At 45.6% G+C, this 27,477-nt stretch overlaps 1 protein-coding gene across 1 annotated transcript in view; it reads right to left on the bottom strand.

Moving 5' to 3' along the window:
* Positions 1-2,991: 2,991 nt before the first annotated feature.
* Positions 2,992-27,477, bottom strand: part of LOC106565299 (voltage-dependent L-type calcium channel subunit alpha-1D) — a 128,499-nt gene continuing 104,013 nt past the window's right edge. Inside the window, exons 29-47 of the mRNA XM_082959556.1 lie at positions 23,245-23,373; positions 22,720-22,785; positions 22,291-22,382; positions 21,789-21,948; positions 21,421-21,548; positions 20,818-20,914; positions 19,646-19,748; positions 19,449-19,550; positions 15,607-15,740; positions 12,700-12,816; positions 11,676-12,091; positions 10,765-10,788; positions 9,131-9,256; positions 8,761-8,927; positions 8,433-8,485; positions 8,306-8,359; positions 7,560-7,714; positions 7,047-7,224; positions 2,992-6,677 (exon numbers count right to left, since the gene is read on the bottom strand). Coding sequence (XP_082815682.1) covers positions 6,372-6,677; positions 7,047-7,224; positions 7,560-7,714; positions 8,306-8,359; positions 8,433-8,485; positions 8,761-8,927; positions 9,131-9,256; positions 10,765-10,788; positions 11,676-12,091; positions 12,700-12,816; positions 15,607-15,740; positions 19,449-19,550; positions 19,646-19,748; positions 20,818-20,914; positions 21,421-21,548; positions 21,789-21,948; positions 22,291-22,382; positions 22,720-22,785; positions 23,245-23,373 — 2,607 coding nt within the window. The 3' untranslated portion in view covers positions 2,992-6,371. The remainder of the gene's footprint in view (positions 6,678-7,046; positions 7,225-7,559; positions 7,715-8,305; positions 8,360-8,432; positions 8,486-8,760; positions 8,928-9,130; positions 9,257-10,764; positions 10,789-11,675; positions 12,092-12,699; positions 12,817-15,606; positions 15,741-19,448; positions 19,551-19,645; positions 19,749-20,817; positions 20,915-21,420; positions 21,549-21,788; positions 21,949-22,290; positions 22,383-22,719; positions 22,786-23,244; positions 23,374-27,477) is intronic.

Here is a 27,477-nt window from a genome sequence, read left to right as displayed (position 1 = left end):
GTATATAAAGTTGATAAATATCAGCTAAATACAGTATAGATATTAGGATACAATGCATAATAAAACATTGCCTATTAGGCTATTTTTTTAGGGTGGAATGACTGCATTATTTGACATTATTTGACATTAATAATAGACTGGTTTTATGCACAACAACTTTCTATCCAAGCTGGGAGAGAGCGCGAGCGCGAGGACGCGCATTTCGTGGGCGGCAGGTAGCCTAGTGGTTAGAGCGTTGGACTAGTAACCGAGAGGTTGCCAGATCGAATCCCTGAGCTGACAAGGTAAAAATCTGTCGTTCTGCTCCTGAACAAGGCAGTTAACCGTTGTTCCTAGCCCGTCTTTGAAAATAAAAGTTTGCTCTTAACTGTTAAATAAAGGTAAGAAAAGAAAAGCCATTCAGGTAGGGCAAGTTGTACAGTATAGTTTGTTCTAAAACACCTGTTGGTGGACATGCAAAGTTTTACATTATTGCCGCCAGCCAGCAGTCCAAATGGCACCACTGCGACACCTGTATAGCTTTGTCAGGCTTCACATAAGAAAATGACGACCTAATAGGCCTACCAATAAATAGATAGAATATTTATTGAGACACTAATCTGTAGAAGAACGACCAACGCAATACTTACCACAAACTAGACACATTCCACAGGCTCCATCTAGTGGAGATCAATGATAATTCCATTTCCCTGTCTTTATTAGCTTCTTAGGTCATGCTGATTTTTAATTTATTTTTCTATTTCACCTTTATTTAAGCACGTAGGCCAGTTGAGAACAAGTTCTCATTTACAACTGCAACCTGGCCAAGATAAAGCAAAGCAGTGCGACACAAACAACAACACGGAGTTACACATGGAATAAACAAACTTACTGTACAGTCAACACAATAGAAAATCTGTATACAGTGTGTGCAAATGAAGTAAGGAAGTAAGGCAATAAATAGGCCATAGTGGCAAAGTAATTACAATTTAGCAATTAACACTGGACTGATAGATGTGCAAATGAGGATGTGCAAGTAGGAATACAGGTGTGCAAAAGAGAAGAAAAAAACAAAAAAAACAAATATGGGGATGGGTAGGTAGTTGCAGCGATCGGTAAGCTGCTCTGACAGCCGATGCTTGAAGTTAGTGAGGAAGATAATAGTCTCCAACTTCAGTGATTTTTGCCATTTGTTCCAGTCATTGGCAGCAGAGAACTGGAAGGAAAGGCAGCCAAAGAGGTGTTGGCTTTGGGGATGACCAGTGAAATATACCTGCTGGAGCGCGTGCTATGGGTGGGTGTTGCTATTGTGACCATTGAGCTGAGATAAGGCTGGAGCTTTACCTAGCAAAGACTTATAGATGACCTGGAGCCAGTGGGTTTGGCGACGAATATGTAGCGAGGACCAGCCAACGAGAGCATACAGGTCGCAATGGTGGGTAGTATATGGGGCTGTGGTGACAAAACGGATGGCACTGTGATAGACTGGATCCAATTTGCTGAGTAGTGTTGGAGGCTATATTGTAAATGACATCGCTGAAATCGAGGATCGGCAGAATAGTTAGTTTTATGAGGGTGTGTTTGGCAGCATGAGTGAAGGAGGCTTTGTTCCGAAATAGGAAGCCGATTCTAGATTTAATTTTGGATTGGAGATGCTTAACATGAGTCTGGAAGGAGAGTTTACAGTCTAGCCAGACACCTAGGTATTTATAGTTGTCCACATATTCTAAGTCAGAACCGTCCAGAGTAGTGATGCTAGGCGGGCGGGTGCGGGCAGCAATCGGTTGAAGAGCATGCATTTAGTTTTACTAGTGTTTAAGAGCAGTTGGAGGCCACGGAAGGAGTGTTGTATGGCATTGAAGCTCGTTTGGAGGTTTGTTAACACAGTGTCCAAAGAAGGACCAGATGTGTACAGAATACGTAGAGGTATGCGTAGAGGTGATTATTTGATCCACCCGCAGCAAGAGCGACATCATTGATATATACAGAGAAAAGAGTCGGCCCGAGAATTGAACCCTGTGGCACCCCCATAGAGACTGCCAGAAGTCCGGACAACAGGCCCTCCGATTTGACACACTGAACTCTATCTGAGAAGTAGTTGGTGAACCAGGCGAGGCAGTCATTAGAGAAACCAAGGCTGTTGAGTCTGCCGATAAGAATACGGTGATTGACAGAGTCGAAAGCCCTGGCCAGGTCAATGAAGACGGCTGCACAGTACCGTTATGATATCGTTTAGGACCTGGAGCGTGGCTGAGGTGCACCCGTGACCAGCTCGGAAACCGGATTGCATAGCGGAGAAGGTACGGTGAGAAGAAGGCTGATGTCCTCTGGTAGCACAAGTGAGGGCAGTGGCTCACAGCTACCTAGTCTCATTCATATTTCCACCACTGAATAGCTGCTGTTCAACATGCACAACTGCGTTATAAACGTTGAATAAACGCTGAAGCCATTTGATACACAACTAAATGCAAGATGGTAACAGTCAGGGATGACGGTGTTGTGTCTTGTCTAGTTTTGGAGATACCCCTGCTGTGGGCCTTCTGAGGGTGGGTCAGCGATGCAGACCACCAAAGGCACCATGGCAACCATCAACAACAGTCTCCCCCAGCTTAACACATACAGACATACAGATACATCCAACCATTGATTGCACCAGCAGCACCAATAGTGTCACTTATATGTTCTCTGACCTTAAAAAATAAGAAATATACCTAATTTGGAAGACTTAATCATACCTTAATAAGGCGATTTATATGACCGTCTTACGTTTATCATAACCAAACAAATGTACAGAGTTTGATTTTAATACTACATTCAGAATGGGGTGTGAGAGACAGAATTGACTGCATTCTATTCAAATTGACCACAACCCTGGTCTTTTGTCTATAGTAGGTTGCAGAATGTATGTCAACTGTAGAACGCATTGTTACTTTACGGTAAATGTAAAAGACGATGAAAATGGTACACAATACATTAAAATGTATGATTTCTCAAACAAAAGCACCGATAAAGGACAGTGCAGAATTTCAGTGTAAGTTTATTCAGTAATAATCATTAGAAAATAAAATATTAGCGATTCAAATGAATTCGAGGCCAAAATAAAATGGGAAAATACAAAAAAAAATGTGTTAATACAAAACCTAGAGGGTCAAAATAATGCATTTGCTACTAAGAGAAATCATGTTTACTGAATAAAAACATTACAGAGCAAATTTTTGGGACTTTCAAGTAGAGAACATTACCATGGGTCTTTCCATACATTTGTACATACTTAACATGAGCTCTTCTATTTGAATACATATTTAATAACAGTAATAGTAGTAATAGTAATCGTAATAATTATAATAATAGAATGAAAACGATTCAAAATGTTTAAATCAAAACAAGCCTTTCTCTGTAAACTGGTATATTACCATTTTTAACCCGCAAACAGAGGAACAGTGCACCTTGAAAATGTTTTATTTTTTTCTTTCATATTTCTGTCCCAGCAATGTAAGGTGAGGTGTAAATGACAAATATAGATTTCACTAAACCATACACACAGTCACAAAAAAGTACAAAATTGTCTCACCTTAATACACAAACATTTGTATAGAAAAATGAGAAATATTGGTACTATACAGTTACTTGTGCAAAGACAAACAGCTATGTGCTAATATTTAAATACCATTGGTATAGAACCAAATCATTTTCTCTATTCTTTGTTCAGGAATCCCTGACATGAGGTAAAAGTAAGTCGGTTTTATCTTTTGCTTAACACAAGTGTTTACAAAAACAATGCATATTTTCAGTTTATCAGTAATTGCTACGAATAGTACAATGTGCCTGGAATTCGCATTGGTCCTTTCACAAGATAGTTATCAACAAAAAGACCAGAACACCTTTTTTTTTTTTTTTTAAACTCACAAACGATTCAAAAGAGCCCTTTCAATGTGCACACAAAGTGGAAAACCTACATTTTCACGACAGTATTCGGTTGACTGCGCACGCATTGCCAACTCACCAACTACAAATCAAACACTCACGAACTACAGATCCCACGTCTCATCACCTACCCTTCATCTGTGCTTATTCAAAATCTCCAGGGCAGCGCCTGGAAAAAAAGCTTGATCCTTTGTCGTCTAGATTTAGTCTGTTTGTGTAAAGTCATTTTGTGGTCCATCAATGTTCAACTTTCGTCAAGAGCAACAAGAGTAACGTTTTCTCGTAAAAAACGAGCCGTGGTACAAACGCTCGATTCTCATTGGAAGGAGAAGCTCGCTGTGGGAAAGAGACTGGTTGGTTGAGAGGGAGGCTGATATGTTTTCCCCAGATGGTGCTGGACCACCACGAGGTATAGTGTACGCAGAGAGAAGCCGGAGAGAGAGACGCCGAGAGAGCGGGGTTTAGTATTGCTTAGCCTCTCTCCGGCTTAAACACATCAGACCCAATAAGACACGACAACACAACAGAAAAAGAGAACAATGGCAGAGACTGTGGAACCACCTAGACCATGATGCCTCATTATGGTCTCATCTGTCCTGTGAACATCCCTGATGAATACGTGCCTCACCAGTCAGCCACCATGCCAATCCGGTCTATCCTGGCTCACACAGCAACAACAACATGAAGGCCAAGTGATTAGGAAGATTCAGTTTGAAAGGGTCGGTGGAATTAACTGACATGAATCATATATTGAGGAAAAATCCCAATACAACCATTGAGAACGACAGAGATTCCTGTTCATCTCACTTCTTACGATCGTATCGTTTTCTTTCAGCAGCAGAAGGCATTTCAGTTGGGATAGATGAAGTGAATGAAGTTGTAGAATGAATTTCAAAATGGGTGAAGCAGCGTCCTTCCTGTGCTGTGCACCTGCACAACATATGCAAACAAATGTTTATCGTCACATCTTTATTAAGGTGGAGGAGCCTCCTTGAAGCCTAGCTAACTTCAAGTCCAACAAAGATGCTCTTAGTAAGGGGGGGGGACTTAACGTTGTGGTACTGGTACCGGCGTGGTTGGAGTAACGCATAAAGTGTTATTTTATGCTCGCTCATAAAACAAGTAAAAAAAAACACATTTGCATATCTTGTGCAGCTGTGTTGTTACGCCAAGAACCAAACGGTTTCGCAGACAAGCCAAGGATGCATATGAGCAACAACAAAGAAAAAAGGCCAATTCATGTCAGAATATTGTACCTAATAAAATAATAAAACCAGCGAACTTCTTTCCTGGTAGCATAATAGGATTCATTACGGCGTGTATTGCTGACCTTCTTTTGAAATGGTACATCATTACAAAATATAGAACATCTCTTTACAAAGTTTTTTTTTTTTTAAATATAATACAGTTCATTTACAGTGTATCTACTATGAAATATTAATTCTCAGGCTATTCTAAAACTAAAAACAACCTGCCTGCTAGTGCATTTATCCCAAATGCTAGTAGTCACCTCAGAAGTGTATATTTAAGCAATAAGGCACGAGGGGGTGTGGTATATGGCCAATATACCACGGCTAAGGGCTGTTCTTACGCACGATTCAACACCTGGATACCGCCCTTAGCATATTGGCCATATACCACAAACCCCAAGGTGCCCTATTGCTATTATAAACTGGTTACCAACGTAATTAGAGCAGCAAAAATACATGTTTCGTCATACCCGTGGAATACGGTCTGATATACCAAGGATGTCAGCCAATCAGCATTCAGGGCTTGAACCACTCAGTGAATAATTCTGGTTTGATGATGCTATAAATGTGACTGATATCTCCTGCATACTTAAACTGGTTCATCTTATACTAAAACATCTAAAGGGGGGGGGGGGGGGGGGGGGGGGGAGATATGCCTTTCTATGCTTGCATTGAAAACTTGCATGATATGCCAAAACCTTAATAAAGTGACAAAGGGAAAGACATCTTTCATCTGATTGTCAACACCCTTAATGACCCGGTACCTCACGCCTCTGCCAATAGGTCCATCTCCTCCACTGACACTCCACGCCCCTCAATCTGCGACTGGCTCGTTGATAAGCCTGTGTCACCTCCAGACCGTGACCTATGACCTACGGGCATGGTCCACCATGTGCCAGTAGTGCCGGTCTGGGAGGGCGGAACTAACATAGTTTCCTGGCACCAGGATTGGTTCCCGGCCCTGTGACTGACAGACGTTGACGTGAACGCCCTGGCCGGCAGAGGGCGAGCGACAGAATAAGTGGGCGGGGCCGGTGTCTCTCTCTCTCTCTCTCTCCTCATAGGTACCTTTCTCTTCCATGTAAAAGGCACTTCTTTTGGTCGTAAGCCAATAGATGCATTTCTCCTTGGGTTCTCCACTGTCGGTGCTGTGGTCTATATTAAGTAGAGTACATACAGCTAGCAGTTCGCTTCTATTCGTTTATTCTCCAGCCGATGCTATAAAGTGGTGATGCAGATCATCTCGTCTGCCAGGTCCTCCTCGTACACCACTCGAAGCTCCACCTCCGGCTCCTCGTCGCTATAACTGGCCGTGGCGTCTTGGAGGTCGTAGTCCCGCTCGCTCATGACGGGGTACACGTTGACCCCGTTAGCCGCCGGCGCCACGCCGGCGCTCAGCAGTTGGCTGGCCGCGCTCTCCATCTCGTCGATGGTCATCTGGCACGCGTCCGCTATCTCGTGCTTGGTGGCGGCCACGAACTTTGGATCCATGGCGTATCTCCCGAGGCCCTCTGATATCAACACCTGCCCGGCGACAGGAGAAAACAGACCACATTGTGTTACTGTTCATAGCGATAAAAAGACTGTTTGCGTATCTGAAATGTAATGAGTTCAAGTGTTCAAACCATCCACACCCGGCTAGCTGTAATATACTGTACTCACTAACGTGGAAGCCTCCTAATGACTTCCATATATATCGTCTAACAGCACATTTCCCTACACTAAAGGTCAATTCCATTCAATTTCTAGCAATTACGTTTTCATTACAAGTTCACTTCCTGACTTGAACGAATTGACATTTTACATGACTCCAGCCCCGGTCCCGTACGCTTGTCCACTGGTTCAAGCCTGAAGGGCACCGACCCACCCTCCTCTATCCTGCCCTGGACTCACCGCCTCCACCAAGCTGGTGGCGCTCTTCTGATGGCGGTACTCCGGGGCCACCTGGAGGTGGACGGGGGAATAGATCCTCTGGGAGTACTCTGGGTCGTCTGTGTACCAAGAGCTCTTCCTCAGAGGCGCCAGGCTGCTGACGGCACTCTCCCCGAAGAGAAGAGGAGATTCGCACGCTCTTAGAGGAAAACGGAGGGCCAATGATGAGGAGGAGGAGCAGGGGACAGTGTGACTCAGTGTAAGACTCAATGTTCAATATCAGAGCGCTAGACAACTTCCTAGTGACAAAATAATAATAGCGAGACATGCAGCGCGGCTCCTGCAACCCCTCCAAACGTAAACGCATTACCCATCAACCCTTACCCTTCCTCCAAGAGCCAGAAGCAGATCTCAGAATAAAACTCACACGTTACAGTCACACATTACATTTCTGTCATTTACTAAAACAAAATGTGTGTCGGCATGTATCCTTCATCGGGGTTGTTCAGACAGAACAGCAGAGTTTTTGTATACCTGCGTCCGGGGTGATCCACCCGGATGAGGGGCGTGTAGTAGGGCGACTGCTCCTTACTGGCCGGAGTGGCGGGGGGAGTGGTCCAGGAGCGGGTGGAGCGGGAGGGGGAGAGATGGTGGGCTCTGCTGGAGTCCAGCCCTGCAACAGCCATCACCTGGAGAGGGAGACCAGGAACACACACAATGGTCTAACAACACACACACACACACAATGGTCTAACAACACACACAACTGGTCTAACAACACACAAACTGGTCTAACAACACACAAACTGGTCTAACAACACACACAATGGTCTAACAACACACACAATGGTCTAACAACACACACAATGGTCTAACAACACACACAATGGTCTAACAACACACAAACTGGTCTAACAACACACACACACACACACACACACACACACACACACACACACACACACACACACACACACACACTGGTCTAACAACACACACACACAAACTGGTCTAACAACACACACACACAAACTGGTCTAACAACACACACACAGTGGTCTAACAACACACACACTGGTCTAACAACACACACACACACACACACACACACTGGTCTAAAAGCCCTGGTAGAGGACTGCACTGGTAAATCAATTCATGCAACATGGAGCACTGGTAGTGTGTGTGCTATATGGTGCTGCAGATGCAGAGCTGTCTGCTGGTGTGTGTGTTACCTGCTGGTACATCCCATGCAGTGGTAGAGCAGTGTGTGTGTGTGTTACCTGGTGCTGCATTAGGTGCAGTGGTAGAGCAGTGTGTGTGTGTGTTACCTGGTGCTGCATTAGGTGCAGTGGTAGAGCAGTGGGGGGCCGGTGCTGCGGTGCGTGGGGCAGGCGTGGGGGCGCTCGCCTGACTGCCTTGCCTTCTCAGACACTCAAAGTTGAAGGAGGGCCTCCTGTGACCTGAACGAGTGACGGGCGGACAGGACAGGAGGGTGAAACTAGTGAAATTAAACTACTCATGCAGGAAACAACGACTACATGCAACTGAAGGGCATCAACACACATTCACAAACAAATCACTGTCACGAAGGGCTCTTTAAAATCGGAGAAAACCAAGTCAGTTTAAAAAGAAACTGTGTGAATAGCTGTCGAAGATTAGCTTCTATCTGACCTTAGTAACAGTTTATTTGTAGACAAGCGTCAGAAGCATGCTGGACAGAGAGAAGGGATGTTACCTTGGGGCGTGGCAGGAAGCATCCGTCTCTTAGGCGACCTCCGTCCGTCTTGGTAGAGGGGTTGCTCGTCGTCGTTGTAGTAACTGTTGGGGTGATGGTAGCCTCTCGGCGTCTCGTACTCCGTGTCACTGTTCTGGTACCTGTCCACGTGTTCCATATAGGACCTCCTGGAAGGATAGGGTGCTGGGAGATGAACTAGCTACTTGAATTCTATTTTAATATGCTCGGGGGCCGCATCTGGCTCGGTGGCCGCTAGTTTGAGACCCCCCTGCTCTAGCAGAAAGGAACACATCGTGAGGTACGGTATATACAATATATAGGATAGATTTATTTCTCTGAGGTCGTAAGGGTGGAGTGTCGGTTACTTTACCTGTCTCCTGACAACATGCTGTCATCCTCGTACAACTCCTCCCCGCTGTAGTACTCTCCTGAGTACCTGTCATCATCAAACTCCTCCCGCCGGATGGTGGGAAGGCGGGCGTCTCCCCGGTGGGACCTGGAGGGAGGGGGTAAGGGGTCAGGGTTCAGAGATCAGAGGGGGGGTGGTGGGCAGTGGAGGCTGGTGTCACTTTAAAAATCGGAGGACAGGCTCATTGGAATGGAATGAATAGAACGGTACCGAAGGAATAGGTACCGTTTCCAGCCATTACTATGAGCGATCCTCCCTTTACCAGCCTCCACTGGTGAGGCTGGACTGTGGGAGTTGTGGGGGAACAGGGCCATGCACTGCCATGCAGATGCAAACCTCCAGCCTCGAGGGGGCAGCGATGCAAAAGAACTAGCGTCCTCCTCATCCACCACCACAGCCTCATCAAGACAACAGGGACATGGACAGTAGAACCAGCGGACGATGCATACAGTACCAAAGAGCAACACTCAACGTTCACTTAACACTTCTTTTGTCGTTCAAAGGAAAACCACGGTTGCCTGTAATACGATTGTTTGAGAAGTCTTCAATCAGATGTATCAAAACTTACATCCCCTTATCATCCCCCATCTCACCCGTGGGATAGCTCACCCAAATTACAAAATGACCTATTGGTTTCCTTACCCTGCAAGCAGTCTATGGACAAGGGAAAACAACAATCCATGTTCTGGTTTTGTCCGTACACTTAGAAAAAAGGGTTCCAAAAGGGTTATTCAGCTGTCCCCATAGGAGAACCCTTTTAGGCTCCAGGTAGCTCTTTTTGGTTCCAGGTAGAACTCTTTTGGGTTCCAGGTAAAACCCTCTGTGGAAAGGATTCTACATAGAACCCAAAAGGGTCCTACCTGGAACCAAAAAAGGGTTATTCAAAGGGTTCTCCCATGGGGACAGCCGAAGAACACATTTTGGTTCTAGATAGCACCTTTTTTTTAAAGAGTGCTTGCAGGATAAGGAAACCAATATTTCATTTTGTAATTTTGACATTTCTGAGGGCCTTTATAGAGCTCCTGGTCGTTGCTGGCCTCAGGAAGTAGTTAGGGTTTAAGGGGAGCAAGGTAAGTTTCCATTCATATCCATGTGGTTTGAGCACCCAAGTTCCTCCTTCAAGGCAAAAGCACTTCACTTCACCTCTCTTAGCAGTGCCCTCCTTCCTAGCAGACACATGCATACAGCAAGATTGGTCTAGGCGCTAGGCAGTGTGCTGGCCAATCAGGCTTTTCCCTTCTCTTCATTAAACATCAGACTACAAGGACAAGTGATACTACTCCACAGATAGGTGGTGGTGCAGAGACAGGGAGATGGGATGACTGGCCAGCACTAATTTAGCAGGGATTAGGGTTGCAAAATTCCCAGTAACTTTCCCAAATCTCCCAGTTTTTCCAGAAATCCTGATTGGAGGATTCCCAGAATCCGGATTTCTGGAAAACCTGGGAATTGTGGGAAAGTTACCGGAATATTGCAACCCTAATAGGGATGCAGATAGTCACTTACTGGCCCCATAAAACATAATTGAAATGAAAAGTCCCCCCTTGTAGTGGTGAACACATACTGCTCTAAACATACCTAGGAAAGTAACATACCTAACATAGGTCTCATAGTAGCGCCTTTCGTCCAAGAAAGCAGAGAGATGGTTGAGAGAAAGCATTTTGGTTAGGTAGGAGAAAGGGAGGAGAGAACAGAGGGGAAAAGGAACCCCATGAGTGGCATATATTTATCGTACAGTATATGAAGCATATACATGCATTCCTATATATGTACAAGTGAAGAAAGAAGACAGAGGGGTGACTTTGTACCAGTGTTGGGGGGCAGTTACATTTCAATTACAGGTAGTTCAGGAAATCATTTCCTGAATCCATAATACTTGAAATGGACTTTCATCCCAACCCTGGGGTGCTCCAGAGAGATGTATTGACTGCTTGTGGGATGGGTTACCTGAATAAATATGAAGTGTGCTGTTGGTCAGTTATATGGAATGAGGATGCTGATAAGCATGTGATTGGTCAGTTTAAGGGAGGGTCTGAGAGGGTATGTGCTATAGGTCAGCGACAAGGGGAAGGTCTGATAAGGAGAGGCTAGGTCCTGCCTCTGGCAAATCTTTAATGACAGGTACACAGAATGGCCTTATGGCTAATGGTAGCTGCATGCTAACTCTCCATGCTAACTAATATCCCAGATTTGTTATATTGTACAAAAACCCATTGTGGTGACATCATCATACACATTGAGATGTCCCTCGTAGTCCCTCGTATGACTACGAGGGACTACGAGAGTCACTCAGGTGAATTGACAAGGGACGGAAGAGTTTAAAGGTTAGACATTATAGCTTCTAAATAGTGTGGCATTTGAAGTTTACATGACGCTTCAAGCCACAGACGTTTCCCCATTTTCTCTTACTCTAACTAAATCAATCCCATTCAACAACACATGACGCGTCACCCATTTCATTTCTCGGACAGAGAAAGAGATAGGTGGATGATCAGCGTGTGGTCACCTTTGTCCTTGCGGCGTGCCGCGAGGTGGTGGCTTGTCGAAGTCGGTGTAGTAGAGGCCACCGCGGTGTCCCGGGTAACCGTTGGCGGGGGGCGGAGTGTACTCATAGTAACGGTGGTGGTGTCCTCCTCCGTTGGGCAGACTGGACACGTTGGCGTTGTTCAGGTTGACGTTGGTGGACTTAGGCGACTTGCCGTATGAGGAGTTGTGGTGGTGGTGGTGGTGGTGATTGGGGTGCGGGTGGGACATGACGTTGGCCCGGCAGAGACGCCCCACCGGCTGCTCCATGTGGGCATAGTGCGGAGGCGGCTGCACCTGCAGGGGCCGCTGGGTGGCGTTGGTCTGTTGCCCTGGCGAGCACCGGTGGTGGTCCCCGTTCACATGGTTGATGTGGTTACCGAACAGGCCTCCATTGCGCTGTGGAGGAACACTCAGGGTCAAACGGTCGGGGACTACTTTCTGTTCAACACAGAGGATGAATACACAACGCTAGTGAGGTGCAAACTGGGTTGACTTGTTGTGGTTGGTGATTTGTTTTCCTTTCAGAAATCATCGTATGGGCAGAAAATAAATTCAAAAGCTTGTTCGTGATATATGCGGGATGAAGGCACTATAATTCCTTTTTTCTGAACTGAAAAAAAGAAAAACAGAAGAACTGCAAATGGTTTACTTCCTCTGAGAGGAACATAGTACAAGGTCCTGTCCCTGCACCTACAGGTTTGATCCATTCAACTTGTACGTCCAGTCCACCTTGGTGACTAATTGAGTTTATAGCTTTGTGATTTTGCTCGGTAAATGGAAAGTGCCATACAAATCAAATCTAATGTTATTACTAGTGTGTGTATATCTGTGCGTGCCGTGTACGGTATCTACCTCCATTAAGGACATTGATGTGAGGCATAATACACTACCATTACCATTACCCCAATATTCCATTTACCCAAACCAGCCCATTCCAGCAAGACAAAATACATATGCGTGCCATACCCCCCGCCCCCCCCAGGCAGATAAATTGAATAAGTTACCCTATAAATCTCCTCGTCCTCCTCTGGAATAAAGTCTACTAGCTCCTCATCTTGCAGGTCACATGATATCGCTCGTCGGATTTCGGGCCCAATATCATGTAGCGTGCGAAGGCCAGCCTGTAACCATGACAATAGAGGGAGGGGCTAAGGGCTGGTAGGAAGGTTCTCTTTCAGGCAAAGAGGCTCTTCACACACACACACACACACACACACACACACACACACACACACACACACACACACACACACACACACACACACACACACACACACACACACCCCTGCCCTTTGCTGGCTCTCACGCAAAACCTGACGTCTACAGACACCCATACTGGACAGAGCTAGACAGACTGAGAGATGAGAACATTTATAAGAGACAAACAAATGTGCTCCCCCTGAATATGCCTCGTCGTTAGTGTGTCTCCCATGACATCACATTATCCTGAGTGTGTGGTTAAGTGGGAAATGTCAGATACACCCTTTTGTCTACGCGGACTACTACAGCTAGTTACAATAGGCACATACTATAGTTTACTTCCTACAGGACCCGTTTCAATGAGGACAACACGTAGCTAGGAATATGAGGGACATTAGATAGAGAGGACTACCTGAATGATAAAACCTCACGGCTCGAAGCTAACGGTGATGGAAACAGAAGTAAGCCGCTTTGAGTGTGACCTTCATGAGTTGATGGGTGAGATACATGTTAAAACGCTGGATGACGATAACGAGTGGACAGAGACGACCTGTGCGTCCCAAATGGCACCCTACTCCCTGCACATCGCACTACTTCTGACCAGAGCCCGATGGGCCCTGTTCAAAAGTGGTGCCCTATATAGTGAATAGGGAATCATTTGAAACGCAAGCCAAAAATACATGCAACACTGAGACAGAGAGGTCTCCGAAAGAGACATACATTGGTAAACACAAACAAGATCATCGTGCACACCAATAGTTCTGATCATGAATGTCCTGCTGAATCATGAATCACATTAGCACACTTGGTGGTATTCCACGCACTAAAAAAAATGCAAGCAGATTCTCACACACGTTTCGTCACACATATATTCTCTCAACAGTCATGTTGACCCAATCGCTCAAACACGCACGCGCGCGCTAGGGCTGTGAACGTCTTGGAATTTTGGGGGTTACGTAATTGGCCAACCGTTGGGTTGGGGGGTCCCCTTCTACTTTTCTGAACAATTCGCAGAACGTCACCAACGCTGCAGCAGCGGTTATTCTCAGTGGCGATATGTTGTTCAAATTGCCTATAGCGGATGAAGTAATGAGAGAAAAATAGTACTGGAAAAATAATATTCGAAAATATTAGAATATAGGCTACGCATCCTATAGGATGAATTACGAAAGGAGCTTGGCTACAGTAGCCTACGTTCAATTCAGTCGCACCCCATTTAATAAGGGAGGAAACGCAAAACTGGCACCTGTCCTCATTCCTCGCACATTTACTAAAAAAACTAATAGGCCGAGGCCTATTTGCTTGCTGAATCGCATGCGAAAAGAATATAAAATCGATAAATAAATAATTAACGTGTTCTGACAGGACGATATTTCGCAATTGGTGTGAACGGCGTCATAAACAAGACATTTCCTTGATTTTTACTTCCTAATTATTCAGACAAAAATAACGGACATGTTGAGAAAGGGCCTTTACTGAAAATAGGCATTTAACAAGATTAAATCATGACAGGTGTGTTTGATTCTTTTTTAAAGAGATAAGAGTCCAGACAGGCTACTTTAGGAATCTTTCTGAATGGACATATACTGAAAGGCCTTTAGAGAGAATCAGTGAACTCACACGGCACACCCCAGTAAAAAGGACCCGTCAATCAAAGCCACCAGCGTATGTCAGATACAAGAGCAAATATTTCTCCTTTCCTTAAAACGTATAAAAAACCTAGGCCTACTTTAGGCTTTCCAAATGTCGACTATAAGATAATGAATTGTCAAGGAAAGTATGAAGGGGAGAGAGACAGCTATGCGATTGTATAAAGATGAAATTGACAATCATTCATTTATAAACAAATACAAGCAACATGCCCATAGCCTAGTTATCAGCTTTGATTAGTCTATAAATTAAGAAAAGATTCCATATCAAATTACACCATGCCAGGTTGGATTGGATTGGCGCATTGTCCATTTGACAGAACATGAGCGCATTATAGGCCTCAGAGACAGAACAACCTTGTCGACCGCTGTTGAATAATTCACGAATAGTCAGACACATCCAGCCTTTTTTTAAAGACCGATTTATTTATATACTAGCAAGCAATGAAAACGTGCATTGTATAAATCCATACATCAAATATGTTTTATTTTTACTTAAGTGGCGTAGCCTATAAAGCTTCTAATCCCCCGCTCATTTAGCGGATTAGCTGGTTTAGCTGGTTGACCGTCAAACGACAGCTGGTTGACCATCAAACGACAGCTGGTTGACCATCAAACGACAGCTGGTTGACCATCAAACGATAGCTGGTTGACCATCAAACGACAGCTGGTTGACCATCAAACGACAGTTTAATAGACAGACTAAGTTAGCAAAACAATTGCTTATAATCATTAGTAAACACTCCCGCTATTAGGTCAAGTTTATCTACATGAAAATAAAGTTAATCAAAGTAAAAATCTATTTAAAAAAAAAATGAATGTAGGCCTATTAAAACGGTTTTGAAGTTAATTTTATTTTCATGGCAGTCTTCATCCATAACCATCAGTTACATGGTTATTAAATTACCGCCACAGCCCTAGCACACATACATGCACAGACAGACAGACAGACAGACAGACAGACAGACAGACAGACAGACAGACAGACAGACAGACAGACAGACAGACAGACAGACAGACAGACAGACAGACAGACAGACAGACAGACAGACAGACACTCACCTGTAGAGCGATGGCTGTGTTGTTCTGGGAGGCGTGCACCCCCACCAGGCCCTCCTCTTTACGTTTCTTGAATTTCCTAAAGTAGTCCTGTATCAGGAAGGTGGCATAGAACTTCCCCACGGTTACCTCATCATCTAGGTGAACAGACCACACAAACGCTTCCTGTGTCAGACAGCAGGTCACTGCACAGCATCCTGGGAGATTGAGCCTGCCCATGTCCCTGCCCCACTCCCTGACCATACCCCTCAAAATACCGGACCCTAACCAAAATGATAACCTATAATAACACTATGATGAGGCACTATATTCCTTAGATCACTATACTGTATTGGACTATCATGCACTATACTGCACCGGTAAATAAACTGGCACAGTGCCTTCTGGAAGTATTCTTTTAAAAGTTGGTTGTTGATCAGTGCTAGATAGAACTTTTCAAGTCTTGCCATAGATTTCCAAGACAATTTAAGTCAAAACTGTAACTAGGCCACTCGGAAACAATCAATGTCATCTTGGTAAGCAACTCCAGCGTATATTTGACCTTGTGTTTCAGGTTATTGTCCTGCTGAAATATGAATTTGTCTCCCAGTGCCTGTTGGAAAGCACACGGAACCAGGTTTTCCTCTAGGATTTTGCCTGTGCTCAGCTCTATTCCATTTCTTTTTATCCTAAAAAAAATCCCTAGTTCTTGCCGATGACAAGGATACCCACAACATGATGCAGCCACCACCATGCTGTGAAGAGTGGTACTTAGTGATGTGTTGTGTTGGATTTGCCCCAAACATAACACTTTGTATTCAGGACATAAAGTTGATTGCTTTGCCACATTTTTGCAGTTTTACTTTAGTGCCTTTTTGCAAACAGGACACATGTTTTGGAATATTTGTGTTCTGTACAGGCTTCCTTCTTTTTACTCTGTCAATTAGGTTAGTATTGTGGAGCAACTCCATTGTTATTGATCCATCCTGTTTTCTCCAATCACAGTCATTCAACTCTGTAACTGTTTTAAAGTCACCATTGGCCTCATGGTGAAATCTCTGAGCAGTTTCCTTCCTCTCCAGCAACTGAGTTAGGCAGGACACCTGTATCTTTGTAGTGACTGGGTGTATTGATACACCATCCAAAGTGTAATTAATAACTTCACCATGCTCAAAGGGATATTCAATGTCTGCTTTTTTTTTTTACCCATCTACCAATAGGTGCCCTTCTTTGCAAGGCATTGGAAAACCTCCCTGGTCTTTGTGGTTGAATCTGTATTGGAAATTCACTGCTCGGCTGAGGGACCTTACAGATAATTGTATATATGTAGGGTATAGAGATGAGGTAGTCATTCAAAAATCATGTTGAACACTATTATTGCACACAGAGTCTACGCAAATTATTATGTGACTTGTTAAGCATTTTTACTCCGGAACTTATTTCGGCTTAACATAACAAAGGATTTTTCTCAAGACATTTCAGCTTTTCATTTTTCCTTATTTTGTTAACATTTCTAAAAACATAATTGTGTGTAGGCCAGTGACACAACATCTAAATTGAATCCATGTTAAATTCAGGCTGTAACACAACAAAACGTGGAAAGGTGAAATGTGTGAATACTTTCGGAAGGCACTGTATATCATATTAGCTGTCATTCCACCAATTTGGTGCCTTTGAGAAGTGTAACTTGGTAAAAAAAACTAAAAAACTTTTGGTTTCACCTAATTTTAACATTCTGTCATAAAAAGCACACCCATATGGATGGTGTATATACTATACCTCAAGATGCATCACATGGATGGCCAATCCTCTCTGTAGGTCAAAGACCACCATCACTCAATAATAACTCAATTATTTAATCTAGATCCTCAACTACATCTTTCAGTCCTGGGGACATAGTTTGGAGAGAAGAGGCAACACAAGTTCCATGCCACCACCCTAAAACAGAACTGGTATACCTCACAGGTACACCTCAAATAGAACTAAACCCGAAACCGTAGCTGAACTATGGTTCGATACTAGTTAGATTCTGGGCATCCCATAGAGATCCCATAATCGCTTTGAATTATAGGATCTCTATTGGGCCTCCTGACCACTTCTGAACTATCACTTGTATCAATAATCTCCTGTCCAATCTAGGTAGGCAGCCAGAGGAGAGAGAGGGCAGACAGGCCACAGGCAGGGTCACAGAGGGACAGGACCCTTACAGCCCATTGGTTCAAACCTCTAAGATCCTTTTAAAGACTGCAGGTTTAAATAGCACACATTTATAGTGACTATTATGAGATTATGGCATTTCATTTAGACCAGAATTAATGCTCTAAGCTATTATTTTGTTATTTGGTGTTGTAATTTTACCCAAATTTTCACCCCAACTTCGTGATATCTAATTGGTGACTACGACCTTGTCTCATCACAGCAACTCTCCATCAGGCTCTGGAGAGGCTAAGATCCAGACATGAGTCCTGCGAAACATGACCCGCCAAGCCTACACTGCTTCTTAACACACTGCTCAATCAACCTGGAAGTCAGCCGAGCCAATGCCTCGGAGGAAACACTGTTTGACTGACGACCGAAGTCAGCTTGCGGGCTCCCGGCCCGCCACAAGGAGCCGCTAGAGCACAACGAGCCAAGGAAAACCCCCGGCCAAACCTAACCTGCTTGGGCTAATTGAGGGCCTTCCCTACGGGGCTCCCGGTCACAGCTGGCCGTGACACTGGGTTCGAACCCCAGGCTGTAGTGGCGCCTCAGCACTCGGCAGGCCTAAGCTGTTTTTGTCATGTCGACCTATGAAACGGCTAAAAAAAAGAGCCAGCCAGAGGAATGTAGTCAAACAGTTGAGATCCACTCCAGCAGAGGGATTCGGGCTGTTAAGGAACCCAACCCAATACACAGTTCGACTCTACTGAGCACATGCAAGCAAGCAGAACTAGGCATACGCGCGAGTAGGCTAGTGCTGGTGTGGATTTGTGTGCGAGCGCGTGGAGCAACGTGAAAAAGGGTGTAGACGGCAGATGTTTGCGAGTATACGAACGCGTGCATTTACAGTGCAGTATGCGTGCGCGTGAGAGAGAATGATTCTGAAGCAGGGGTCACTTTTAAACAAGCATGTCGGGGACAGAGATTGGAGAGGAGAGGCAACACTAGTTCCATGCCACCACCCTAAAACAGAACTGCTTCAGAATATTCTGAAGTTCTTAACAGTCGGTTTTTTGGGGGGGGTTGATAGACACAGATATAGAGAGAAGGAACTGAAGCTGTTGGAAAAGCTCAAGCGGAGCGAGAGACATAAGGAGAGCGAGAGAGAGAGAGAGAGAGAGGGAGAGAAAGAGAGTTTAGTAGGAGAGATACAGCATGCACTGAGAGACAGTCAGTGGTCTACCACTATGAGGCCATGCAAGCCCAAAGCCTGGCGCACAGTCACAGCCAGAGCCACAGTCAAAGTCACAGTCACCCTGGAATCTCCAGTGGTATCTAGAACAGGTGGAAGAAGTGTAGATAAACAATACCCCCCCATGCACACAGATCAAAAACACACTGCGGAGAACACGGGAGCAGAAAACAGCAGGACAAGGCTGAAATCATGAGTTCGAGAGTGTTTGTGAGGGTGAGCGAGTGTGTGTAGGCTATTCGTGTGTGAGAGAGGGACATTGTTGATATTTGAGAGTTCATACTTGTAGATGTATGTAAGTGGGAAGGTGGAACGTGTGTGTAATATGTGATATTATGTGATGCTGCGCTGGAATGTGTGTATGTGTGTATTGCTACCGGGATCTCAGGTGTGTGTTTGTGTGTGTAATGCCGGGGATGTTATTTCTACTGAGATGTATTGCTGTAGCAGCCTGGGGGGGGGTGATATAACTGACCACCAGCAGGGGGCACCACTTGATCCAGCAGTTTCATGCTGGTCCTCTTCCAGATCTTCTTGATGACGGCTCTCAGCTCCTCGTTGGCCTGCTCCAGATTACCTACAGCACGGGTAAACACCACACACGGCCTATCACTATCAACACAAACTATACAGCTGGTGCTGTTGTGGTGTGTGTGTGTGTGTGTCTCCTACCGTCTGTTTTGATCTTCAGGGCGGTGCGTACTAACGCAAACAGCGTCGCATTGAACATGACGGTGCCGTCGCTGTTTAGAGGCATGTTCATGGCCACCAGTCTCTGAGAGGGAAAGAGGAGGGTTACTATACGTATGCTGTGTATAGGGTTGAACACATGGCAGATCAATTAGAGGGAGAGAAAGAGATACAGAGACAAAGTGAGAGGGAGAAAGAGAGATAGCAGAGAGAGAAAGAGAGAGAGAGAGAGAGAGAGATAGATGGCATAGAGAGAGATGGCATAGAGAGAAAGAGAGAGAGAGAGAGAGAGAGATAGATGGCATAGAGAGAGATGGCATAGAGAGAAAGAGAGAGAGAGAGAGAGAGAGATAGATGGCATAGAGAGAGATGGCATAGAGAGAAAGAGAGAGAGAGAGAGAGAGAGATAGATGGCATAGAGAGAGATGGCATAGAGAGAAAGAGAGAGAGAGAGAGAGAGAGATAGATGGCATAGAGAGAGATGGCATAGAGAGAAAGAGAGAGAGAGAGAGAGAGATAGATGGCATAGAGAGAGATGGCATAGAGAGAAAGATAGCAGAGAGAGAGAGAGATAGATGGCATAGAGAGAGATGGCATAGAGAGAAAGAGAGAGAGAGAGAGAGAGAGATAGATGGCATAGAGAGAGATGGCATAGAGAGAAAGAGAGAGAGAGAGAGAGAGAGATAGATGGCATAGAGAGAGATGGCATAGAGAGAAAGATAGCAGAGAGAGAGAGAGAGATAGATGGCATAGAGAGAGATGGCATAGAGAGAAAGAGAGAGAGAGAGAGAGAGAGATAGATGGCATAGAGAGAGATGGCATAGAGAGAAAGAGAGAGAGAGAGAGAGAGAGATAGATGGCATAGAGAGAGATAGCAGAGAGAGAAAGAGAGAGAGAGAGAGAGAGAGATAGATGGCATAGAGAGAGATGGCATAGAGAGAAAGAGAGAGAGAGAGAGAGAGAGATAGATGGCATAGAGAGAGATGGCATAGAGAGAAAGAGAGAGAGAGAGAGAGAGAGATAGATGGCATAGAGAGAGATGGCATAGAGAGAAAGAGAGAGAGAGAGAGAGAGAGATAGATGGCATAGAGAGAGATGGCATAGAGAGAAAGATAGCAGAGAGAGAGAAAGAGAAATAGCAGAGAGACGGTTACCTTGCAGGCCACTCTATGAGGGCAGAGTTTGCCGAAGCCCAGTGGAGGCTGGATGCGTCGGAGCAGAGTGACCACGTCCAGATGTTTGATCCTGCCCCTGTGTGTGTGAGTGTGAGAGAGAGAGAGACAGCACTCTGATAAAAATACACTCAATATATCCACTCAATATATCCACTCAAAATACCAGGGATGTTCAGTTCTGGACCTACTGGCCGAAACACTTCTGGTTTTGGTGTCTACCTGGTAGTTAATTGCACTCACCTGGTGTCCCAGGTCTGAAACAGTCCAGGTCTGAAACAGTCCAGGTCTGAAACAGTCCAGGTCTGAAACAGTCCAGGTCTGAAACAGTCCAGGTCTGAAACAGTCCAGGTCTGAAACAGTCCAGGTCTGAAACAGTCCCTGCTTAAAAGGAGAGGATGAAAACCAGAAGCGTTCCGGCCCTCCGGGACCGACATTGAACAGTCCTGAAATACACACACACACACACACACACACACACACACACACACACACACACACACACACACACACACACACACACACACACACACACACACACACACACACACACACACACACACACACACACACACACACACTTACTTGGCCTCTGGGTCGTACTCAGACCAGATCCTCTTGAACTCGTCCAAGTGGTGAGGACCCAGGATGGACCAATCGCGAGTAAGGTAGTCAAAGTTGTCCATGATGACAGCCACAAACAAATTGATAATCTAGCGCAACAGAACCAACAGAATCAGAACAGGATTGCGACGGACTGTGTCTACATCCGCACTCTGTGTGAGCGTACGTGTGGAAATGTACGTGTATGGTGTGTATGTGTGTGTGTAGCTGCGTGGATATGTATTCCGTGTTGTTTGTGTGTGTGTGTGTATATAAGTGTGTATAAAGTATATGCTGTGTGTATAAGTGTGTATAAAGTATATGCTGTGTGTATAAGTGTATTTATGTACCAGGAAGGCACAGAGCATGTAGAAGCTGATGAAGTAGATGTAGGCGAAGCTGGCTCCACAGGTCATCTCCTCCCCGGGGTTGTAGTCCGACTCTGGGTCACACAGCTTTCCCGAAATACACGCCAACATGATCTCCTGCCACGCCTCGCCCGTGGCACACCTGGGACAGAAACTTCTCGTCAGATACCTCAGCGTAACCTTTAAGACAACCTACTCCCAACCACGTTACGGCATCCACATATCTCCTCGCCTCGCTACTCCTGGGACGAAAACGTGACTCGTCACGTCGAATAAGTCAGCATAACCGTAACCTATCCATAACCTTTTCACAACCACATCTCCTGATGAAGGCCTAATGACCAAAATGATGTTAATAAAGTACATTGATGACAGATTCTCTTTTACCTTTAGCTGGACATGTTCTAATCGCTACATATCCTACCTACAACGTCTGCGTGAACTCTGACCCTGTGACCCCTCGCCTCCCCCGACCCCGACAGACCTGAAGAGCAGCAACACGGCCTGAGGGAAGGTCTGGAAGTTGTTGTTCCGGTTGATGTGGGTGCCGTCCACCATGGCTATCTTCCCAAACACCTGAAACAAACAGTATAGATAGACAAGGACAAGGGTTCGTTTACATACTGCGTGAAGAATAGGGCTGCGTTCAGAAGGGCATGCAATGGAGACCGTTTTTTAAACCTTTTGCAAAATAAACTGAAAATGAGCGTTTCTTCAATGAACACGTCCAGGTGGTCTCTTCGGAATTGAATCAGGTTTTTTTTCTCCTGTTTGGTACCTTATGAACATGACCCAGGTGTACTGCTGCTCCTTATGAAGAGGTTTAGTGGGGCTGTTACTGTGAGACTGACTGGAGGGTTAAGCTGGTTTGGGGCGAATAGTTTAGTAACAAATAGCTGTTTCAGTGACTCACCTGCATGCCAATGACAGCATAGATGAAGAAGAGCATGGCGATCAGAAGGGCAACATATGGCAGAGCCTGGAGAGTGAGAGACAGAGAGAAGCGAGAGAGAGAGAGAGAGAGAGAGAGAGAGAGAGAGAGGAGCAAGAGAGGGATAGAGAGAGAGAGGTCAGAGAAAGGGAGAGAGAAAGAGTGAGGAGCGAGAGAGGGATAGAGAGAGAAAGAGAGGGTAGAGAAAGGGAGAGAGAGAAAGAGAGGAGCGAGAGAGGGATAGAGAGAGAAAGAGGTCAGAGAGAGAGAGAGAGAGAGAGAGGGATAGAGAGAGAAAGAGGTCAGAGAGAGAAGAGAGAGAGAGAGAGAGAGAGAGAGAGAGAGAGAGAGGGATAGAGAGAAAAAGAGGTCAGAGAGAGAACGAGAGGGCAGAGAAAGAGACAAGAGGGTGAACAAGGGACCAGAGTTAGTTCAGTGCATTAACAGCCTGGTAAATGAGTTGAGTGGATGACGGTGATGAGTTTTAAGGGACGTGGTCCTCCTCACCTGGAAAGACTTGATGAAGGTCCACAGGAGGGTGCGGATCCCCTCCCCTCTGCTCAGCAGTTTGACCAATCGCATGACTCGGAAGAGACGGAAGAAGGTGATGGAGATGCGAGCGTTGTCCTCCGTGTTCTGTAGGGGAAGGAGGCAGCGTCAGAGGACCGGAGTGTGTGTGTGTGTGTGTGTGTGTACACAGGGAACCTGGCTGTGCTTCAATGCCATGGACAAGCACTTAACAGTACTCAGAGTACTACATGCAGGTACACTTAGTCCAATGGCGATCCTAAAGGTCTACTGAGACTGAGATGTGAGATGCATACGAGCTGATTCAGCGTACAGCATCTTCACATCGCCTAAAATCTCTCCGTGAACCTGGGAGTTTTGAGACAACCGAGGGTTGCTTGAGGGACGGTGACTACGTGACGTAGGTAACAAGAACTAATCCTCGATCAACTGGAACAAGTTAACTACGGAACTACAGATCAGTCTAGGAAAAAGGATTAAAATAGGCTTTAGAAGTCACCAGTATATTTCACAGTCCTGTAAGTATTCCCGGTAGGGACATCGAGACACTTCCTCTCAAAACCAGGCGAATCCTGGACTTGTTGCATGTAGAAGGGCAGTTTTTTTTTTTCTTTCCCCCAACTCTCTCCTCTGGGACCACCAGCCACTTCACACATCTGTTCTAGCACGGAGGAGAGGATGGGAAAACCCAGTACAACCTGACTGACAGGGTGGGAGTAGTAGTCCCCTATGCAGGACAGCTGAAGCTGATAGGAATCTGTATCTACGGGGCTGGTCGTGAAGCTCTACCAGGAGCCCTGCTACAGTACAGGCCTACAGGGGAGGGGAGGGACAGGAACGCATGCCATAGGGAGAGAAAACCTTGCCATAACTCGACAGGACACATCAGCACAAGCATGGCAACCCCCCGGTCCAGAGTCACTGCATGCGGAGTCACAGTGGGTCTACCCCCCCCCCCCCCCCCCCACAGAGAGGTCAGCCATGAGGAGTCAAATGTCATAGCGGAGGTCATGACCCCAACCCCAGGGGTCATCCACGGTTCGCCGCCCCACGCAGGGGGGCACACGGCACGGCGGAGACCATGCGGCGGTGTCAGCGCTACAAACGTGAGGAGGAGCGGAGAGAACCCGCCCTCGCCATGGGGGATGCACACCGCCACGTTTGAGTGATCGACACACTCTCCTTCAAAACAACATGCCCAAACGAAAACGGGATATGAAGAGCAAAAAAGCCAAAGCAAACTGACTCAAACCAACAACAAAAAAACACAACCAAAAGAACTGTCCAAAACCCAAACCAAACTGTTCTCAGAATGAAAACCAAACTTTTTAATTGTATAAATTAAAAAGGCCAGGTTATATAAGAGACCATATAGAGGATTAGAGGTTATATAGATAGAACACAAAAGAAATGAACAAGCAAATCAACACAAACCAATGAAAACCCAGAGAAGAGAGGGCAAGGCCCTGATTGGGGGAAGAGCATCTTACCCCCGACTCATCCACCTGAGGAGCCTCCGTTGGCTTTAAAATCAAAGACCTGTGTTAATGACTCGCACAACGTAATCACAGCGTTATCCCTTATACTTGCACACTTGAACGCAATATCATCAACATGTTTAATTAAGACGTACGCACCATTAAAGACTCACACTTAACCACATATACCGTCACACTTAAAAAAAACGGACGTTGCGTTGGAGACAGGACACACAACATTGTCTCGACACTTGACGTTTACACACCGCTTATGTAACACTGAAAGACCGGACTCACGCACACCTAAATCACAACCGCTATGTAACATAACGTTAAGGACACAAAGAACAGAATCTTAGCGCTTTAAACGTTTAAGACTGTCAGACAACATACAGTTCGGCTTAACAACTTCTATGTGGTGCTTACGTTGCATTTAAGACCGGCACACAACATGAAGACAGTGTAACACGTAAGGTTTAAGACTGAAACACAACTTTATCACTCACTGTGTGATGGTAACATGTGATCTTAGAGGTCGAAAAAAAGCTTGTGGCTTGACACATTGATCACGTTGGAACAATGTTTATGAAACAACATTTGACTGACGCAGATTCTTATTATGACGCGTATGGATAGGACGGTTCCAAACGTAACGTTAACCCGACCATAACAGCGTTGCTATAGCGACTGTCACACAACCCATATATAACCCATTCCTATCAGTCAACAGGTCATACTACTAGTGCTTCTGTAACTATGGTAACTAATAAACATCCTTTCCTCCACTCATGTAATATCACTATTGGCTTTTGACTTGTCATCAGTACATGATTCAGAACTCATTCAGAATTTGTACTTCAACCTTTCCAGTGTGTCGCTTAAGGAATACTGTTTTTGGGACTGTGTTAACATTGGACTAATGAAAAAAAATGAGCAAAATATCGTTTTCCTTTAAGGCTGAAAATCATTGATCTTATGCTAACTCACACTCAGTTTCTCCCGCCCACACGAACGCACCACACACAAATCCACATGAACATACCCCACCGACACACATTTTGTAAAATATTACATTCAAAGTTAGTCATATTGTATTAGTCAAAACGCTTTAAAATGCAGCTGTCAACACCTATATTGGAAAACAGTTTATTCCTCATCAAAACACAGCTGTGAAAACTGAGAGAACTGTGAGAGAAACTGTGAACCACTGTATTCTTTCAGGTGTATGACTTCACAGCAGCAGTACAGGAACAACACTGAGGGATGTCATCAACAGTGGACAGTAAGAGTAGAGCAACTCCTGACAGACACGGCTTCGGGTCATTCATCTCCCGCGGTGGCTCACACCGAACAACAGGAGCGTTACGGGGTGCGGAACGAGCAAACCGTCACCACACGCGGAATAATAAAGCTTGAGGAGGTTCTCTAGGTAATCCTGGCCAACCAGCAGCGTTTGACGGAGCGTGCGTTCGGCATTGCCACGTCGCCGCAGACAAGCGCCGCACATGTACACGCGAGACAAGCTTGGAGGATAAGGAGGCGGCGTTAGGAGCCGTTAGTGATACGTGTCAGCGTCGCACGCAGCAAACCCCCATGCGTGTCAACGGTCAGTGCCCTGCATCAAAGTCGCCACTAGAGGACGCTCTCACAGTCCAGTGCGAGGTGAGCGAAAGAGATCAAGGGAGAGAGAGGGGGGGGGGGGGGGGGGATATAGAGAGAAGAGGGGGAGAGGAAGAGGGGAGAGAGAGGGTTCGGGGGGTACGGAAAGAGGGAGAGAGTGAGAGAAAGAAAGTGAGAGAAGCAGAATAGTTGGAGGAAGAGAGCGGTGAGAGATCAAGTGAAAGAGAAGTACAGAGAGAGAGAGAGAGAGAGAGAGATGGTCATGCACCTGACTTAAGGCTACACACCTGGACCTGCTCTACAACATGAGCTCCGTTGGGAGCTTCACTAGATGGGAAGACAGAACAGAATACAGATACAATCACTCACAGAGACACAAACGCAAGATCAACAAAGAACCTCAGACTCAGCTACCGCATTGATGGAACCACCAGAGATAACAGTCATCAGATCTGCTTATGGCCCGGCTATAAGTGCTCTGTTTCTTCCGTGAGGCTCACACTGATTGTGGAATGACTGTTAGTGAAGCCTGATGCTGGCTACTTTGCCTGCGTTTCAACTTTTGACCCTGGTCGAACTTTGATATTGATTGCGCTGCTTTAATTGTGTTCCTAAGCAGAAGCAGACCTTACTTCTGCTTAGGAAGAACACGCTGCAGAAAGAAATAGAATGTAAAAGTCAATCCAATATTAAAATCGCCACTGTCTGTACATTCTATTCCATTCTATTTCTATGTTTCAGCATTGTGCCGGGTGAACAACATGCCCTAGCTGTGCTATGAGCTCCAGGGCCATTCTGTCTGGAGGGGAAAACAGACAAGGGAGGTGTGGTGAGAGAGAAGGGTCAAACTTCACAAAGGGTCACAAAAGGTCATTGAGCAGGCGGACTGACCGGTGCGGGGCCCATCGCAATTTGTGTGTGAGGGGGGGGGCATGAGGAGGACGCTAGGGGGACGGGGTGTACACCTGACACTTTCCCAGCATGCATCAGGAGAGGAGGTACACAGCCCACAGAGATTGGGTAACAACAATCAGGCCACACGTGAAATGGGCAGCTATAGTATAGCCATGCGTGGACATAGATCCTAGATCAGAAGTTAAAACAGCCCAACTGA

Source organism: Salmo salar, chromosome 12 (genome assembly GCF_965601325.2).
Source record: "Salmo salar chromosome 12, fSalSal1, whole genome shotgun sequence".
NCBI classification, from domain to species: domain Eukaryota; kingdom Metazoa; phylum Chordata; class Actinopteri; order Salmoniformes; family Salmonidae; genus Salmo; species Salmo salar.
Note: the sequence above shows the minus strand (reverse complement) of the source record. Positions and strands in the feature narration are given on the sequence as shown.